This window comes from Molossus molossus, unplaced genomic scaffold (assembly GCF_014108415.1).
Source record: "Molossus molossus isolate mMolMol1 unplaced genomic scaffold, mMolMol1.p scaffold_m16_p_1, whole genome shotgun sequence".
In the NCBI taxonomy this organism is placed as follows: Eukaryota; Metazoa; Chordata; class Mammalia; order Chiroptera; family Molossidae; genus Molossus; species Molossus molossus.
The window spans coordinates 51,749,986-51,768,844 of record NW_023425344.1 but is presented as its reverse complement, the minus strand read 5'-3'; the positions used below and the strand labels follow the sequence as shown (position 1 = coordinate 51,768,844).

General features: G+C 39.9%; 1 protein-coding gene across 2 annotated transcripts in view; it reads right to left on the bottom strand.

Moving 5' to 3' along the window:
* The window catches only part of SLC4A4 (solute carrier family 4 member 4), a 345,490-nt gene that overhangs the window by 60,537 nt on the left and 266,094 nt on the right, over positions 1–18,859 (bottom strand). For both annotated transcript variants that reach the window (XM_036264545.1, XM_036264537.1), the window contains one exon: positions 13,499–13,770. In XM_036264545.1, coding sequence (XP_036120438.1) covers positions 13,499–13,770 — 272 coding nt within the window. The remainder of the gene's footprint in view (positions 1–13,498; positions 13,771–18,859) is intronic.

Below are 18,859 nucleotides of genomic sequence, written 5' to 3'. Positions count from 1 at the left end.
CACATGATCCCTCTGATAGCGCACCAGAGATTGCAGAGCTGAGCCGCTCCTGCCCAGGGTCGGGGTGGATATATTTAGCCACTATTTTCACAAGAACTTCTCTTTCATACTCACTCGTCCTTTCATGTAGGATGTGTATAGACATTCTCCAGTGGTATGTTCTTAAAATCTATGTTTTATACAAACCCAAAGCTAGAGAAATTCTAGGTCTGCCGATTATCCAAATTTGTCGCTTTTCCTTTTCTGATCCCTGCAAGCCTTGCACAGAAGGTGCTCAGTGCCGGGTTCGGACAGTAAAAGGAAACTGAAACGAAGGGTCCTTCAGATGTCTTTGGTTTTCTTGAAAGACCACATCACCATGGCTGACGCCACATCGGCGGTGCCGGTAGAGTGTCCTTGCAAATGCAAGCCTGAGTAATGCGACACCAGAGGGCCTGGTCCTTCCTGTTCGGCCATCGTCTATGATTTAAACCTGCTTTACAATCCGAAGAGGGAATGACATGTAATAAAAAAGAACTGCCCAGACTATGATACAGGTCACGGAAGATAAGTTAGGATTATCTTTTATTTCCTAATTTTCTTTTAATGGGCTTTCTAATTATGAAATACACATTGACTATAATATGAGACCACAGGGAACATGGTCCAGCAGTCCTTTTTAATGGTTGCAACATATTGGTGGATAGCATTTATTAAGATAACAGAAAAATTATATAGAAAGAAATGGTAATAAAATTCCACTCCAGTGATAACCATCTTAGAGCCTCTGGAAGCCTCCTTGTACTGTGAATAAAAAAAATTTAAAAAGGACGAAAAGGTAAGCCATGGCTCCTTGCCATCACCTGACTTGGTCTTACGGTTTCACACCAGGGAAAGGCTGTCTTTACCCAGAGACACTACAGACAGCGATGCGTGCGGTGCCTGAGAAAGGCTTCATTCGTCTTACTCATCCATCCATTATTAAGCATGTTCTCCCTGGAACAGTCAACAAGGAATCAATTAAATAGATCCCTTCTGTTAACAACAAAGCATCGTGTCTCTCACCTTGAGGCGAGATTTTTCTTGCTTTTAAAATTTGTTTATCATGTTGACCAAGGCGTCTTTCCCCTCTAGATATAAAAGCAACACCTGGTCAGAATACTTATTTCGACCCTTTCCAAAATATTAACATGTCCTTGAGAGTACAGACATTGTGACTTTGACACATTAGGCAAATGAATACAGGTCCTAAAGCAGAAATGTACTTCTAAAGTCTGGGTCAAATAAAAATCTGACCTTGGTCATTCCAACAGCAATTAATACTATTTAAAATACAACACATTTTATAGTAAGCAATATGTGTATATATGTGTTAGAGGGGTATGAGGGGTATTCTACTTCACTGCAAGTACCACAATTCTTAAAAAACAATAAAACAGACCCTCAGTAAATTTTTGTGGATGGCAGACAGGGAAGGAAAAATGGTAGGGGGAAGAGGGAAAAAATGTCCATGTCCTATTCACAAAATTCTGACATTTATGTTTTTCTGTTTGTTTTTTTAATCCTCACCCGAGGATATGCTTGTATTGATTTTTAGAGAAAGAGAAAAGAGGAGAGAGAGAAAAAGAAACATCAATCAGTTGCCTCTTGGATGAGCCACGACTGGGATGGAACCTACAATCTAGGTATGTACCCTGACCCACAAAGAACCCGAGACCCTTTGGTGTATGAGACTTCCAACTGAGCCACACTGGCCACGGCTGACACTTATGTTTTTGAATGAATTCGACAGATTCCTTTTAGAAGAGCCGAGTACCTCACTTCTAGGACTTTAAAGCCTTTTCTACAGGACTATGTATGGTGTATGTGTGTTTGTTAAAACTTCTGTACTCTTGAGATTCACTGGAATAGTATTGCATTATCTAATCATGCTGCACTGAATACTGGTAACATTTTTTCTTTAAATAAGGCTTCAATGTTTCTCATTTATCTATAATAGCATATTAGTTATTATTATTATTATTGAAAGCTTCCAGTAGAAGCCTAGTTAGCATCTTTCTCTAGGAAAATAAAATGTTGGAAGCCCTTTATTTATTTCCTTTAATTATTTTTATTAATTTGTTTTTGTTACAGATATTTCTCCTTTTTTCCCCATTGACACCCTCCTCCTCATCCCCTCCCCCCACCCCTTCCCCAGCTTTGTTGTCTATGTCCATTGGTTATGCACACATGCATATAAGTTCTGTGGTTTATCTCTTCCCCCACAAACCCCCCTCTTCTGGGGTTTGTCAGTCTGTACCCTACCTCTATGTCTCTGCGTCAATTTTTTCATCAGTTTGTTTAGTTCATTATATTCCACAAATAAATGAGATCATGTGATATTTGTCTTTCTCAGTTTGGCTTGTTTCACTTAGCATAATACTCTCCAGGTCTCTCCATGTCATCTCAAATGTTAAGAGATCTTTCTTTCTTACAGCTGCATAGTACTCCATTGTGTATATGTACCACAGCTTTTTATCCACTCATCTACTGATGGACACTGGGTTGTTTCCAGATCTTAGCTACTGTAAATAGTGCTGCTATGAACATAGGGGTACATATATTCTTTCTGATTGGTGTTTCAGGCTTCTTAGGGTATCTTCCTAGAAATGGGATCACTGGGTCAAATGGAAGTTCAATTTTTAATTTTTTGAGGTAACACCATAGTGTTTTCCACAGTGGCTGCACCAGTCTGCATTCCCACCAGCAGTGTACTAGAGTCCCCTTTTCTCCACACCCTTGCCAACACTTGTTGTTTGATGATTTGCTGATGGTGACCATTCTGACAGGTGTGAAGTGATACCTCATAGTTGTTTTAATTTGCATCTCTCTGATGATTAGTAACGTTGCACATTTTTTCAAATGTCTCTTGGCCATTTGTATGTCCTGTTTGGAAAGGAGTCTATTTAGGTCCTCTACCCATTTCTTAATTGGGTTCTTTGTCTTCCTTTTGTTGAGTTGTATGAGCACTCTATATATTTTGGAAATAACCCCTTATCTGATGCATCATTGGCAATGATGCTCTCCCATACTGTGGGTTCCCTTTCCATTTTGATGTGCAGACGTTTTTTAATTTGATGTAGTCCCAGGTGTTCATTTTTTCCTTTGTTTCTGTTGCCTTAGGTGATGTATCAGTGAAAATTCTGCTGCGTATGATGTCTGAAATTTTGTTGCCTGCATTTTCTTCTAGAATTTTTATGGATCCATGAGTTACATTTAAGTCTTTTATCCATTTTGAGTTTATTCTTGTGTAGGGTGTAAGCTGATGGTCTAGTTTCAGTTTCATTTTTTTGCATGTAGGTGTCCAATTTTCCCAACACCATTTATTGAAGAGACTGTCTTGACTCCACTGTATATCTTGCCACCTTTGGCAAATATTAATTGGGCATATTATCTTGAGTCAATTTCTGGGTTCTCTGTTCTGTTCCATTGATCTATCTGTCTGTTCTTGTGCCAGTACCAGGCTGTTTTGATTACAGTAGCTTTGTAGTATAACCTGATACCTGGTAATGTGATCTCTCCTACTTTTTTCTTCAAGATTGGTTCCATAGAAACTTTTGGAGTGTTTGTTCTAGTTCTGTGAAATATGTCATTGGTATTTTGATGGAGATGGCATTGTATCTATAGATTGCATTGGATAGTATGGACATTTTAATGATGTTAATTCTTCCAATCCATGAACAAGGTGCTTCCACTTTTTTATATCTTCTTCTATTTCTTTTTTCAATGAACTGTAGTTTTCTGTGAAGAGGTCCTTTATTTCTTTGGTAAAGTTTATTCCTGGGTATCTTAATTTTTTTGCTGCAATGGTAAATGGGATTGTTTTTTTAGTTTCTCTTTCTGTGAGTTCATCATTGGTGTATAAGAATGCCATCGATTTCTTGATGTTAATTTTGTATCCTGCTACTTTGCCAAATTCATTTATTGACTCTAGTAGATTTCTGATGGAGTCTTTAGGGTTTCCTATGTATAATATCATGTCATCTGCAAATAATGACAGTTTTGCTTCCTCCTTTCCAATTTGGATCCCTTTTATTTTTTCTTCATGTCTGATTGCTGTGGCTAAGACTTCCAGTACTATGTTGAATAAGAGTGGTGAAAGTGGGCATCCCTGTCTTGTTCCCGTTCTTAAGGGGAATGCTTTTAGTTTTTGCCCATTGAGTATGATGTTGGCTGTAGGATTTTCATATTGGCTTTTATTGTGTTGAGATATGATCCTTCTATTCCCACATTGCTGAGCATTTTTATCAGGAATGGGTGCTAGGTTTTGTCAAATGCTTTTCAGCATCTATTAATATGATATGGTTTTAATCTTCATTTTGTTTATGTGGTGTATCACATTTAATGATTTGCGAATATTGTACCAGCCTTGCATCCCTGGGATGAATCCCACTTGGTCACGATGAATAATTTTTTTGATGTAGTGCTGGATCCGATTTGCTAATATTTTGTTAAAGATTTTGCCATCTGTGTTCATCGGGAATATAGGCCTGTAGTTTTCTTTCTTTGTAGTGCCTTTAACCGGTTTTAGAATTAGGATTATGATGGCCACATAAAATGAGTTGGAAAGTGTTCTGTTTTCTTGGATTTTTTGGAATAGTTTCAGGAGAACGGGTATTAGATCTCCTTTGAATGTTCAGTAAAACTCCCCTGTGAAGCCATCCGGGCCTGGGCTTTTGTTTGCTGGGGGTTTCTTAATTACATCTTCAATTTTCTTTGTTGTTAATGGTCTGTTCAAGTTTTCTATTTCTTCCTGGTTCAGTTTTGGGAGGCTGTGTATTTCTAGAAATTTGTCCATTTCTCCTAGACTGTCTAATTTGTTGGCGTATAATTGTTCATTGTATGTTTCAATGATCTGTTGTATTTCTGTTGTATTAGAACAGAAATTACTGTTCTCGTTACTTCTCTTTTGTTTCTGATTTTGTGTATTTAGTTTCCCTCTTTCTGTTTCTTGGTGAACCTGGTTTAAGGTCCATCGATCTTGTTTATCTTTTCAAAGAACCAGCTTTCTGTTTCATTGATCTTTTGAATTTTTTTTTTTTTTTTTTTGTCTCTATGTCGTTTACTTCTGCTCTGACCTTTACTATTTCCTTCCTCCTACTAGCTCTGGGTTTTTCTTTTTGTTTACTTTCTATTTAAGTTGTAGGGTTAGAAAATCAATTAGGAATTTCTCCTTTCCTGAGGTAGGCCTGTAGTGTTACGAAGTGTCCTCTCAGAACTGCTTTCACTCTGTCCCATAGATTTTGTGGTGTTGTGTTTTCGTTTTCATTGGTTTCCAGGAAGTTTTTAATTTCTTCCTTGATCTTGTTAGTAACCCATTCATTGTTTAATAACATGCTATTTAGCCTTCAAGTGTTTGAATGTTTTCGTGTTTTTATTGTAATTGAGTTCTAGTTTCATGCCACTGTGATCTGAGAAGATGCTTGATATGATTTCAATCTTCTTGAATTTTTAGAGACTTGCTTTGTGTCCTAACATGTGGTCTATTTTTGAGAATGTCCCATGTGCACTTGAGAAGAATGTATATTCTGCAGCTTTGGGGTGAAATGTTCTGTAAATATCAATGAAGTCCAACTGATCTAGTTTGTCTTGTAAGGACTCTATATCCTTGTTAATTTTTTGTCTAGATCTATCCAGTGGTGTCAATGGCATGTTAAAGTCACCCACTCTGATTGTATTGCTACTGATCCCTCCCTTGAAGTCCTCCAGAAGTTTTAAATATATTTTGGTGCTCCCGTATTTGGTGTGTATATGTTTACCAGCATTGTATCCTCTTCTTGGATTGATCCTTTTAATATTATGTAGTGGCCCTGGCCGGTTTGGCTCAGCAGTCAGAGCACTGGCCTGCGGTCCAGAGAGACCCAGGTTTGGTTCCCGCTAAGGGCACGTACCTTGACTGCAGTTTGTCCCTGGCCCTGGTGGGGTTGTGTGGGTGGCAGCCACTTGATGTGTCCCTTTCACATCGATGTTTCTCCCCCTCCCCCTCCCTCCCCCTTCCACTCTATCTGAATAAAAAATGGGAAAATGTCCTCAGGTGAGGATAAAAAAAAAATTATGTAGTGACCTTCTCTGTCTCTTATTATGGCCCTTGTTTTGAAGTCTATCTTGTCAGACATGATGAGTATTGCTACACCAGCTTTTTTTCATTTCCATTTGCTTGGAAAATTTTTTTGCATCCCTTCACTTTCATCCTGTGTGAGTTTTTTGTTGTGAGGTGGATCTCTTGTAGACAGCATATATGTGGGTCATGTTTTCTTATACAATCAGCTACCCTAAGTCTTTTGATTAGAGCATTTAAGCCATTTACATTTAAGGTAATTATTGACAGATGGTTATTAGTTGCCATTTTAATTTTATGCCTGTGTTTCTCTCTCTCTCTCTCTCTCTCTCTCTCTCTCTCTCTTTCTGTTTCTTCATCTTCTTACAACAGTTCCTTCAGCACTTCTTACAGTGCTGGTTTGGTGGTGGTAAATTCCTTTAGCTTTTTTTTTTATCCATGAGGCTTTTTATTTCTCCTTCAATTTTGAATGATAGCCTTGCTGGATAGAGTAGTCTTGAATTCAGTCCCTTGCCTTACATTACTTTGTACACTTCATGGTACTCCCTTCTGGCCTGCAGCGTTTCTATTGACAAATCAACTGACAGTCTAGTGGGAGCTCCCTTGTAGGTAACTTTCTCTCTCTTGCTTCCTTTAAGATTTTTTCTTTGTCTTTAATGTTTGCCATTTTTATTATGATGTGTCTAGCTGTGGGTCTTCTGGGACTCATCTTCCTTGGGAATCTCTGTGTTTTCTGGACTTGTGTGACTTTTTCCTTTACCAGTTTAGGGAAGTTTTCTGTCATTATTTCTTCAAACAGGTTCTCTATTCCTTTCTCTGATTATTCTCTTTCCAGTACCCCTATAATGAGAATGTTGTTACATTTTGTATTGTCCCACAGCTCCCTCAAACCCTCCTTCTGCTTTTTAAACTTTTTTTTTCCATTTGCTGCTCTATTTGGGTGTTTTTCTCTACCTTGTCTTTTAATTCGCTGATTCAGTCTTCAGCTTCTTCTAATCTACTACTGAACCCTTCTAAGGTATTTTTCATAACAGCTATGTCATTCATTATTTCCTCTTGATTTTTATGCATAGCTTCTACCTCTTTTTTTTTTTAAGCTGAAGTAGTTCCCAATGAGCTCTTCATAATTCTTATTAAGTTGCTTGTAGTTCTCACCAAATTGTTTGAGCACCCTTAAAATCATTGCTTTGAATTCTTTATCTGACAAGTTGCTTTCTTCCATTTCGTGTGGTTCCTTTTCCAGTGATTCCTCTTTTTCTTTCCTTTGGGTGTTGTTTCTTTGTCTCCCCATTTTAGTCATCTGGTAGCTCTAGACCCAGTGAAGGATGTTTGGATGTGTAGGCAGCTCACTGTATATCAAATAAGGCTACTGTGCCTCCCAGACTGTTCTGTTGTGTCACCGCTTGTCTGCTGTGGATCCTGGAGGACTGACTACTGGGGGCTGATATTGGTATGTCCTGGTAGGTGCTGCTGCTGGATTGTGTGGGCCCCTTTGAAGCTGTGTTCCTAGCTGGTCGCTGGTGCCACCTGTAGCTGTATTGTTTAGGACCTGCTGGAGCCGCACTCCCTGCCTGCACCTTGTGCGGCTGGGTCACACAGGTCCCTCCGGATCCCCGGTTCCGCACTGCTTTTGTGGGCAGCTGGGTTGGACAGGTCCCTCTAGAGCCTCGGCTTCCCACTGCTCTTGTGGGCCGCTGGGTAGCACAGGCCTCTGTGGAGCCTCAGGTCCTGCTGCTGGCAACTGGGGAGTGCTGCTGCCCCATGGGGCTCAACTCCTGCTCAGCTTTTGCTGTAGTTTTGGGGGATGGGTCTCAGCTGCTGGTCAGTGCTTCTGTTGCCTGGGGATGGATGTCTGCTCCCCAGCCTCTGTTGCTGGGGGTATATCTCGACTCTGATTGGGCTACTACTGTGAGGGATGGTGCTGGGCTTCTGGCCATCTGGTCGTTCTTGGTTTCCGCAACCGGCACCTCAGGAGCTCCAGTACTGTGCACCGGTCTGTGTTGACACAGTGTCCACTGGTCCGATGGTGCCAGGCGCGCTGGTGGGCTCAGGTTGCTGGGCCTTAGCCACTCCCATTGCCTCCTCCCAGGGAAGACCCGGGATCTTCCAAAATGGTGGGACCTCCCTGTGGGGCAGGGAGAAGTGCCCTGAAGAGCCGCTTACTGGGGTAGCTGGCTGCTCCCGTCCACAGCACAGGAACCTTCTGCTCCACGTCTCTGCACTGCATGAGTTTGGTCGTCCACCTTCATGTCCACTCACCCTCTCTCACACTCACCCTCCCTCCGGTCCTGCCTGACACCATCTTTTCTCCAGAAGCCCTTTAAATGAATACAAACTGTCTGGGGCATCTTTTGTGGGACAATGAGAAATTTAGAAAAAAAAATAGGAAAAACAAATTTTTACTCAGTGTCTGTTAGGTGCCAAACAATTTCACATACAGTATTTCATTTGATCCTTATAGTAACCTCTAAGAGAAAGTACAATTACTAACCCAGCTCACAGATTATGAAACAAAGAGGTTAGGTAACTGGCCCAGCCCAGGGTTCCACTTCTAGTCAGAGCTGAAATTCAAACTAGTTTCTCTCACTCCAAAGCACATCCCATTTACACTTTATCATACTAACAATGTTCTAAATTGTGATGTTGGTGATGAGATTAGATATTTTGACTTGTCCCTCAACTGGGTCTTTTCAGTTTTCACTTTAGGGTTTTGAATTGAATCACCTTCTTTCTCATTACACCTCTGCTACGTAACCATTGAGACGAAGTGGGTAACAGAACATCTATTGCCTCTACGTATTTAATAGCTATCCCATGACCAAGAAAGGGACCTTTTAGCACAAAAACCATGGATCCACCTGACTGACAGGTCAAACTTCAGGGCCAGTTTTCCTTTTATCACTAGCAAATGAGCTTCCTTAGTTCTTCAGTACATGAGAACCTAGGTATACAACTGGGTTACTGAGCAACAGGTGGGTGAGAGGAACGGGGGAAAAGGTACATTTGAAAAAAGGGAACTCAGATAGAGGGTATTACACGAAGTGAAATAAGGCAGGCAGAAAAAGACAAATATGTGTGGTTTCACCTATATGTGGAATCTAAAAACAAAAAAGCAAAACATAAATGGACTCAAAGTAACAGAGACCAAAGAGATGGTTACCAGAGGGAGGGGTGGGTGAATATAGTCAAAAGGGGAAGGGGAATATAGTCAATAATATTTTGACAAGTTTACAAGGTGACAGATGGTTACTAGAATTAGTGGAAAGATCACCCTGTAAAGTATAAAAATGTCGAATCACTATATTGGACACCTGAAACAAATATAACCAGTATAAGATAATATAGAAACTATACTTAAAAAAATAAATTTAAAAAAAAATAAAAGGAAACTCAGGAAGTGATGAAGTTTTAGGGAACCAAGTGAGAACAAGAAAGATCACCCCCCAAAATCATATTATTGTGGCAATGAACAGTTTCCTTAGTGATTAAATGACTCCTATTTTCTCTCCTGTAAAATCATTTCTGTTTGCAGGGGCACGACCACATCTGTGCAGTTGTTGGTTCACTGCTACATACTGCCCCAGTGTTGAAAAACAAGTTATCCGCCAGTTTAAATATTATTGACTCATTGATTGAATTCTTTTACTAGGAGTGCATGTTGCGATGAAAGGCCAGTCTTCTGTTGTTTTTAGAATACTCCCTCTAGCTGTACGTGTACCTGCATTATTCTCCCGCTATCGTTCTTCAGTTTGCTATCATGGAGTACAGAATTTATGGTGGATTGTTGCCATTTGCTATAAAAACATATTAAGGTTATTGGAGAAATACACAGTCATCAGTCTTAAGTGGTTTTGTAAAACGTGGATGGTCACAAAAATGCAAATGACCATTTGCCTTTTTGCAAACCAGAAACAGATTCCATCTCCATAGGTTTATATAATGCTCACATTCATGAACATAGCTGTCATGAGTGCCACTCCTCGGGATGACTCAAAATACAGAGTGCAGCCAACAGCCTCATTGTAGAATGGGCTGGCCGCCCAAGAGTGTTTGCTCAGAAGGGAGAATGAGGAAGACTGACTCACTTGTGCTATCATTCCTACTAAAAGGCTACTCACGAGCCTTAAATACTCATGAATAATATCAGCAATAATAATGGCAGTTAACATTTAATTATTACATATTAGCACTGCCCTAAGTACTTTCTCTATAATCTCAACATCTCTCTCTCTCTCTCTCTCTCTCTCTTCCTTCCTTCCTTCCTTCAAAACAACTCTACAAAGTAGTTCTTTTTTTTTAACTTTTTTTTTTAATCCTCATTCGAGGATACTTTTCCATTGCTTTTTAGATAGAGTGGGAAAAGAGAGGGAGAGAGAGAGAGAAACATCAATGCAAGAGAGACACATCGATTGGTTGCCTCCTGCATGACCCTCATGGGACCCAGGGATCAAACCTGCAACCCAGGTACATGCCCTTGACCAGCACCCCTGGGACCCCTCATTCCTCCGGCTGATGCTCTAACCGCTAAGCCAAACCAGCCAGGGCAGCAGGTACTGTTTGTAACCCCATCTGTCAGATGATCTGGTAAGGCTAAGCTACCTTGGGAACATGAACTTGCCCAAAGTCACACCCTGGGCATTACCAAGCTGGGGCTGGAATATATGATTTTCGGACTTCAAAGCCCTGCAGCACAGCTTTCCTGGTACCACCTGGAGGTAGAAGGACTTGTCAGTCCTTCTACGACAGCTCCTAGCAATTTAGGGCTGACTTTTATACAACCTGGAGGAGACCACTTCAGCCGGCACCGGCCATACCAAGCATCAGAGCAGTTCAAGCCTCAATATCGATTTTTCAAGAAAACAGCCATCCTTCTTGGAAGGAAAATTACATGTAAAATCTTCTTGTATTTTTCATAATGAAAACACATTCAGTAATGTCTTTCTGGGTTTCACTTTACGTTTTCTGTCAGCATCCAATTAACACAATGGATGCAAGTTCCCAGTGGCCTCAGGTAGGTACAGGTTGACAAGAGCAGATGGATGCTGTGACAGGTGTGCTGACAGAGCCTCCGTCTGTCTACGAACACCTCGAACCTCAGGACAGCTGAGTCCTATTTTTGTCCTTTGGAAAATCTTGCTGTATGATTACTCAGACTTGCCTAAGAAGTCAGCTTACAGACTTTTCCATAAATATAGAAATACATACATATAAATAGATAGAAATGAAAAGGACAGTTCAAAATCCCACAATTAAATACAGTAAGTGCTCACTTGAAATTGTCAACAGGTTGTGACTTCAGGCAAATCCAATTTTACTGTAAGCTAATTGATATAAACAAGAGTTAGGCTCCTTCAGAATGTCATTAATGTTATAACAAAACGACATTGAATGAAACAGTGTTATCTGAGGGCCAGCTGTGATGTCTGTGATCCGGTATTTTGATCCTGTACAGTCCGGACTTTCCCCGAGAGACCAGGAGGGCTGATCACCAGAGCTTCCACCACCCTCTCCTGGGAAGAACTCGACACAGTTGTGTCATGGTAACATCTGGGTTTCTCTGGGAGCACAGTCAACTGAGCTAATAATAGTATCTATCCTGTATTGAGTACCTATTTTTTCCAAGCACTCTTTAAGTTATGAAATTATTTCCAATCAGTATACATCTGAATAATCATAGACTTTTATAACTATGTCATTCATGCCCTCTTGAATTTTCATATTTCCCTCTGCACCCTCTCTGCTTTGCTTTTAAGCATGAGTTTTCTTTTAATGTGTGTTGATTTTCCTTAAACAAAACAAAAACATCCCTGAGGGAAAAGCTCAATGGTGCCCTATCTTTTCATCAGTGTTACTGACAGAACCATTTTTAGGGAGATACTGTTTCCTTTTCTCTCACCACTCGAGATGACATTGGTCTCCTAAGACTTCTCCACCGAAGTGGCCGAGAAAAGACATACAACACACATCTGGGAGTAATCTGACACTACCTGCCACATGCATTCAAATTCTTTGTAGCATTTCATTTAAATTTTTTTAATCCTCACCCAAAGATTTTTTTCCCCATTTATTTTTAGATAGAGTAGGAGGAAGAGGGAGAGAGAGAAAAAAAAAAACACTGATGTGTGAGAGAAACACCAATTGGTTGCCTCCTGCATGACCCCTACCAGGGCCGGGGACCTAACTGCAACCGAGGTACGTGCCCTTGACCAGAATCAAACCTGAGACTCTGGTCCTTGGGCCAACATTCTAACCACTGAGCCAAACCAGCCAGGGTTCGTTTAGTTTTTAAATTCATAAGCATTTGCATTCTAGTCTATAATATAACCATATTTGTTTTACTATAGATATTAAGAGGATTTTTCCCTCAGACTCTGTAAGTCAAAGTGGACACTGCATGAATGTGCCCCACACCCATGCCCAGGCTTACACAGACAGCCCTGGGAACACTGATGTGCTTCTGGTGCTATAAAGCAAAAAGCATGGATTGTATATCAATTTTTATATTAAAGGGCATCAAAGTGTAGCTAATTGCCTAACGGGATCACTCACACGATTACCATTTAATTGTCTCTGACAGATGGAAGGCAACTTTCCTCAAAGGAAATCCTTTTTTTCTGTATGCCTTCCATATTATAAAATGATGATGAATGACTGCAAGAAAAACTTCCAAAGACCAGGTTGAACTTTTTGTGTGAAAAAGTTCTCATGTTTGGCAAGACAGATATTAAAGTGCTAAGATGTATAGAATCAATTTCCTTACCCAGAAGTTAATTTTACTTTTATGCTTTTCTTGACTCTGGAGTATAAATCTTCTCTAAGAACAGAACATTCCTTCTTTTCTTTCTTTCGTTTCTTCTTTCCCTTTCCTTTCCTTTCTCATTTATGTTGTCTAACAGGGATGAACACCAAAACTCTACCCCCAGGTGACTCCAGTCTGACTTTGGTTTTAATTGCATACTTAAAATTTACAAAGTGAATTAGTATCGCCCTTGTTTCTTCTATAGGCTTAAAATAATCTATTTAGAGTTTACTCACAGGAAGAGATTCCTGTAGCAACAAAGCAGCAGTGAAATATGGGACAGATGGTCAGAAGAATAGGTGTGTCTGGTCCTTCGGTTAGTACGTGTTCCTCACCTGTGAGACGAGATCACTAACAACACACCAAGTGTCCTTGTGACCAGTGCGGTTTGAGCTCATTTTAAAGTGTTGGACTAGTTACGTTCACACGGCAGAGCTCCGGTCTCACCTCCTGATGGCTAAGACACCTCAGGCAATGAGACCGCACGTTCAGCAGGCTGGTTTCTCAGAGGAAGTACAATAAGGCCCCTTCCTGAGGACCACGATCCCATGTTGGAAACGTGCATGGCGAAGCCGCACCTTCCCCAACACGAGGCAAGCACACACCCCCCGGGCCGTGCTCACCTGGGGCGGGCGGCACACAGGCACAGGAAAAGAGAGTATTGTAGCCCACTTTGAAGTCAGAGTTGATGGGGTAGTAATCAGCTAGTTTGATCATCTTCTTGAAAGCGTCGTAGATGAAGATGAAGCTGATCAGAGAAGAGAAGCCCTCCTCCGTGAAGCGGGTGAAGTACTGAACCAGGAAGCTGGCATCGGTTGCTACCAAAACGAAACACAGGAAGGCTGACCACAGGCCAATCCAAAGGCGAAACTCCAAATAGTCAAAACCATGGTCCCTGGAAAGAAGAAAGAAAGATTAGACTCCTTCTCCAAGTCCACCAAGAATAATATAAAACTACCGAATGTCTGCAGAAAGATTGCTAAAAATAGATCACTTTGAGCCACTAGATAAAAAGCTCATTCTTGATCTGTTTTCCGGAAAATATCAAGTTTAAGGATTTGGTCTAGTAATATTATTATGTTACCACAAAGAAATAATTCCAATTTAAGAAGAACACATCAAAAGCAGCCATGCCACTTGTATGTGAATAATTCATTAATTTTCTCACTCAAAAAATGTGTTCCCTGCCTTCATGGAGTGTATAAAGCAAACAGTCTGAAAACCTAACACTGGAACCCAGTATGTGCTCAATAAATGTTTGAGAGCTTTATTAGTGAATGAAAGCACTAAAATAAATATGTTCTCAGTCCCCAGGTCATTGCAGCCCACTGAGGGGGACAAACCGATAAACAATCTCACTATAAAATACTGAATACTAAGTGATATCTAAATGTTCACACAGTGTCATAGAAGGAGCAACGAATTCTGGTGGAGGACAGATGATGCCAGAAGCTGCAGGAAAAAAAAAACACAAGACAAAACAAAACAAAACTCAAGGTATTTAAGTAGGAACTTTCTGGGAAGACCAGGGAGAATCAGGCCAGGGAGAATCGAAAGAGTACTCGAAAATGCATGAGGCATGAGACCACAAGAAACACTCATTGTGGACAAAGTGCCACCAACACCAGGAGATGACACCAGAATCACAGGCTGCAGTCAGATCAAGAAAGGCAGTGCTGCCCTGGCCGGGGGCTCAGTTGGTTGGAGAGTCGTTCCGCACACTGAAAGGTTGAGGGGTTGATCCCCGGTCGGGGTGCGTATGGGAAACAACCAATCAATGTTTCATCAATGTTTCTCTCTCTCCCTCTCTCTTTTTCCCTCTCCTCCTTCCTTTCTCTCTAAAAATCAATAAAAACATATCCTTGGGTGAGGACTAAAAAAGAAAAGCAGTCTTGCCATGCTACAACCAGACGTGACCACTTCTCGATTCTTTTCTTTTTTAATTAAGTAATTTATTTATTTTTGTTACAGATGTTTCTCCTTTTCCCCCCACTGATTCCCCACTCCCCCTCCCTCCCCGCCCTGTCCCCAGCTTTGTTGTCCATGTCCATTGTTCATGCATACATGCATATAAGTTCTGTGGTTTATCTCTCCCCCACTACCCCCTCATCTGGGGATTGTCAGTCTGTACCCCACTTCCACATCTCTGGGACTGCCCCATTCCTCAGACTGTTATGTTCATTATATTCCACACATAAGTGAGATCACATGATACTTGTCTTTCTCTGTTTGGCTTGTTTCACTTAGGATAATACTTTCCAGGTCCCTCCATGTTATCTCAAAGGATAAGAGATCTTTCTTAATTACGGCTGCATAGTACTCCATTGTGTTACCTGTCGCCATGAGACCCTTCTCCTGAAGTGGGGTGTGCAAGGCACCGTGTGGCCACCTTTCCCCGTCTGTGCCTGCAGCACAGCGCTCCTAGGACAGGCCACCTCCATGTAAGGAGGCCACTGTTTCTCAACGCCTTTCTATTTCTTACCAGTGAAGAGCTCAAGGTTTACATTTAGGAAAATGTGGGTCAAGTACTGGCGGGTCCCCATTTTATACTGACTCATTTAAAGTTCTGTGGTTAGTGCTTTACGTATTTTTTCTCACAACATTTTTGTGATGAAAAACAGATAATAGTTATCACATTTCTTGTATGAGAAAAAGAAAGAAATCAATGATCATGAATCATACGTGCCTGAAGTTCCATATTCTTGCTTTTAGACAATGGATTTCTGATAATTGTTAGTGGTATATTTTAATACTTTCCCAAAGGCATCGTATCAACAGCTTCGCCATCAACAACCCAGTCTGGGCCAACAAGAACTCATTACCTAATTATTATAAGACCTCTTTACTGATACCCTTAATCATATCCCTGCTTGCCCTACTCAGAGCCATTTGTCACATCACAACCAAAACGATCTTTTTAAGTGTAAATCAGATACTCCCAAAACCTTTTGATAGTTTCTCATCGCTATCAGAATCAAATTCAAATTTTCTACCTCGCACAGTGCCTGGCACACAGAAGGTGTCCAATAAGGACTTGCTGGATGTATCAGTGCAAGCCTGTGCAACAGGACCTAAGACAGCTCCTGACATTGGTCTACGAGCTATCACATGTAAGTGGGAGATAACTGACTGAAAATTTTATAGAATGTTAGATTTAAAAGTTCCTTAGATAATGTGGTGGTAAATTTTATGTGTCAACTTGGCTGGGCTATGGGGTGCTCAGATATTCAGTCGAACATTCTGAGTGTTTCTGTAAGGATGTTTTTAGGTGAGATTAACATTTATATTGGTAGACTTTGAGAAAAGCAGAGTGCTTTCTGTAATGTGGGTGGGCTTCATCCAATCAAATGAAGGCCTAAATAGTACAAAAAGATTGGACCACCAGTCTCCTGGGTCTCTAGCCTGCTGCCTCACTCTGCAGATATTGGACTTGCCAGCCAATGTAATAATATGATCTAATTCCTTATGATAATTCTCTTTGTGTATGTGCATACACAGCCTACTGGTTCTGTTTCTCTGGAGAGTGCTGAGTAATACAGATACCGACTAGTCAAATATGCCTCCTTTTACAGAAGAGGACACCAAGGCCAATGGTAAGTCATTTACTCAATGCCAAGGTTTTACTGGCAGAGCTGGACCAGAAAGCAAATCTCTGTATTCTTGTTCTGATCCTTTTAAGAAGTACACCATGGTTCCCTACCTGTGTTTAGTGAGTGATAGGCTGGACCTGGACCGTAAGGGCCCTGTCCTTTATTTCCATCTCCTCACCAAGTCACACAAATTGGAATACATCACCAAAGCAGGAGATTACCAACACTGGAGCAGACAGTTATGGTCTACGGGTTTCCTAGAATCTTTCTGAAGACTCCCTTCACATTCCTTTCCAGGTTCCTTTATGTCTGAAACACTGCTGTTTAACCCTATGCACTGTTTAATCCTCATCTTTGTGAGATAAGTAGACTATAAAGAAAGCTGAATTCTAGAAATTAGAGAAAATTGACATTGTCACACAATGTGCCAGTGTCAGAGTCAGACCTAAGAAACATAGTTTTATTACTTCTGAGCCAACAGGTTTTTTAATTAAAATAAAATAAAAGTATTAACCAAGGACCAGCTTTGCTTACTAACAAGATAAAAAAAAGAGCAATCTTGATTTGTTCTAAGAATGCTAACAGTTGTTTATAGAATTGATGTTTATTGGACAGGATGATATATAAATCCATTAACTAGCTAATAATTAGGAACATTATCAGTTTGAGTTAAAGGACAAAATGCATGTATGAACTTTAAATCTTAGGACCTAAATAATATACCAAACTAGCTGCTCTAAAATACTTAAATACCCCCTGAGTAGCTTTATAAGAATAATCCAAATAAAATTCACTAAAACCAATGGTATTTCATTATGAAATGATATGTTTACAGCAGCAAGAAGAGGAAGAAGAGATGTGAATCTTTTTAAAACAAGTTGATCAATAGTAATGACTACAATAAAAAGGCAATCTTCATCCCATGAGACCATTAGTCCCTTTGATGCCAAATTTCAACAGCAATTAAGTTATAAAAAGTAACAGAAAATGACAGTAAGAGACCGAAAAAACTATGATGAATTAGAAGGAGAAAATAAGTTTATATCCTCATGGTACCATTACATTCAAATGTTCATAAGCATACTGAGTTCGTTTCTGAGTAGCATAAATCCAAGGATACAGACAAACTGAAACATACTACAGAAATCAATGTTCAGCTACTGACAAATAAATATTAACTCCTTCAGCTAAATGAATAAATGCAGTGATATAACAGAAGAAAATTGTTTGAAGGCTTCTAAATAAATTGTTCTAAGAATCTAAGAAAGAAATTGTTGAATGATCAAATGACAATTATATAGGCTAAACTCCAACTCTAATTATGAAGTTTCTACATGGCTTAGAACACAATTTTAAAACTTCTTTCAGATTCCTCACTAAAGGAAAACTAATCTACTTCTCTATTATTGGGATACAATGTATAAAAACAGTGCAAAAAAGACTGCAGAACTGGGGAAACAGTTGTGAGCTCTTTCCTTCGTTCTGTTACTAATTTTAAAAAGTGGCAGCACCTCCTTCATATCCTTTTATGACTCTCCAGCTTACAGGGCAAATACTGAAACCTATATCCATGTCAGAGAAAATCTGTGAATTATGTGCAGTTACTGTTTTGAGTCCACTGAACCTGCAAAACAAGAATTTAACTATTTTTACAAAAATCATAAAATATGTTTGGGAAGTCTGGACAAGACAGAGTAAAACAGTTCCTTTATTGAAGGACTTCTCAGATCCCTTCATAAGCTAACGTGTGAAGTGAACTACCACGAGCGAGATATAATATACAGCCTTTCCCAGACTTACTAATCAATGAGACACATTTTGGGAATCAGCGATCTATACAAATGTTCTGCATCTAGACTAAATATTAGCTCTGTCATTATAATATTTAAGTATTTGGTGAAGCACTGTAAATAGAATAATAAGGTTTGCCACAACAAGAAACATTACAGAAACCCTGTTGATATCCATCACCGAGTTACCAAATTTCTTGTTGCTTTACAACTATTTTCAAATACATCCCTTGGAACCATGTTTATGTTACCAGTTATGATGAAACAGAAAGGAAAGTGAGAAAGGAACTTGCTTAGAGAAAGGAAATAATCTCTCTCCTACAGTTATCTGAAGTAAACCGAGATGCAAATATTTTCTGTAGATTAAGGCTCTGATCACATTGCAGCCAATAAATCTTTCTGCAAAGGTTGCGCGTGTTTGTTCCTGTTTATAGTACATGCTTGTTTAATCTTTCCACAAAAGGCTTTCTTGTCTCACACAATGTTTTCTTAAACATATACAAACTGTTTGACTCTTTCTATAAACTGACATGAACAGAATTCTTTCCAATGTCCTTCTGAGAATCATAATGGAGGAGGGACGTGTAGTAATGAGCCATAGAAA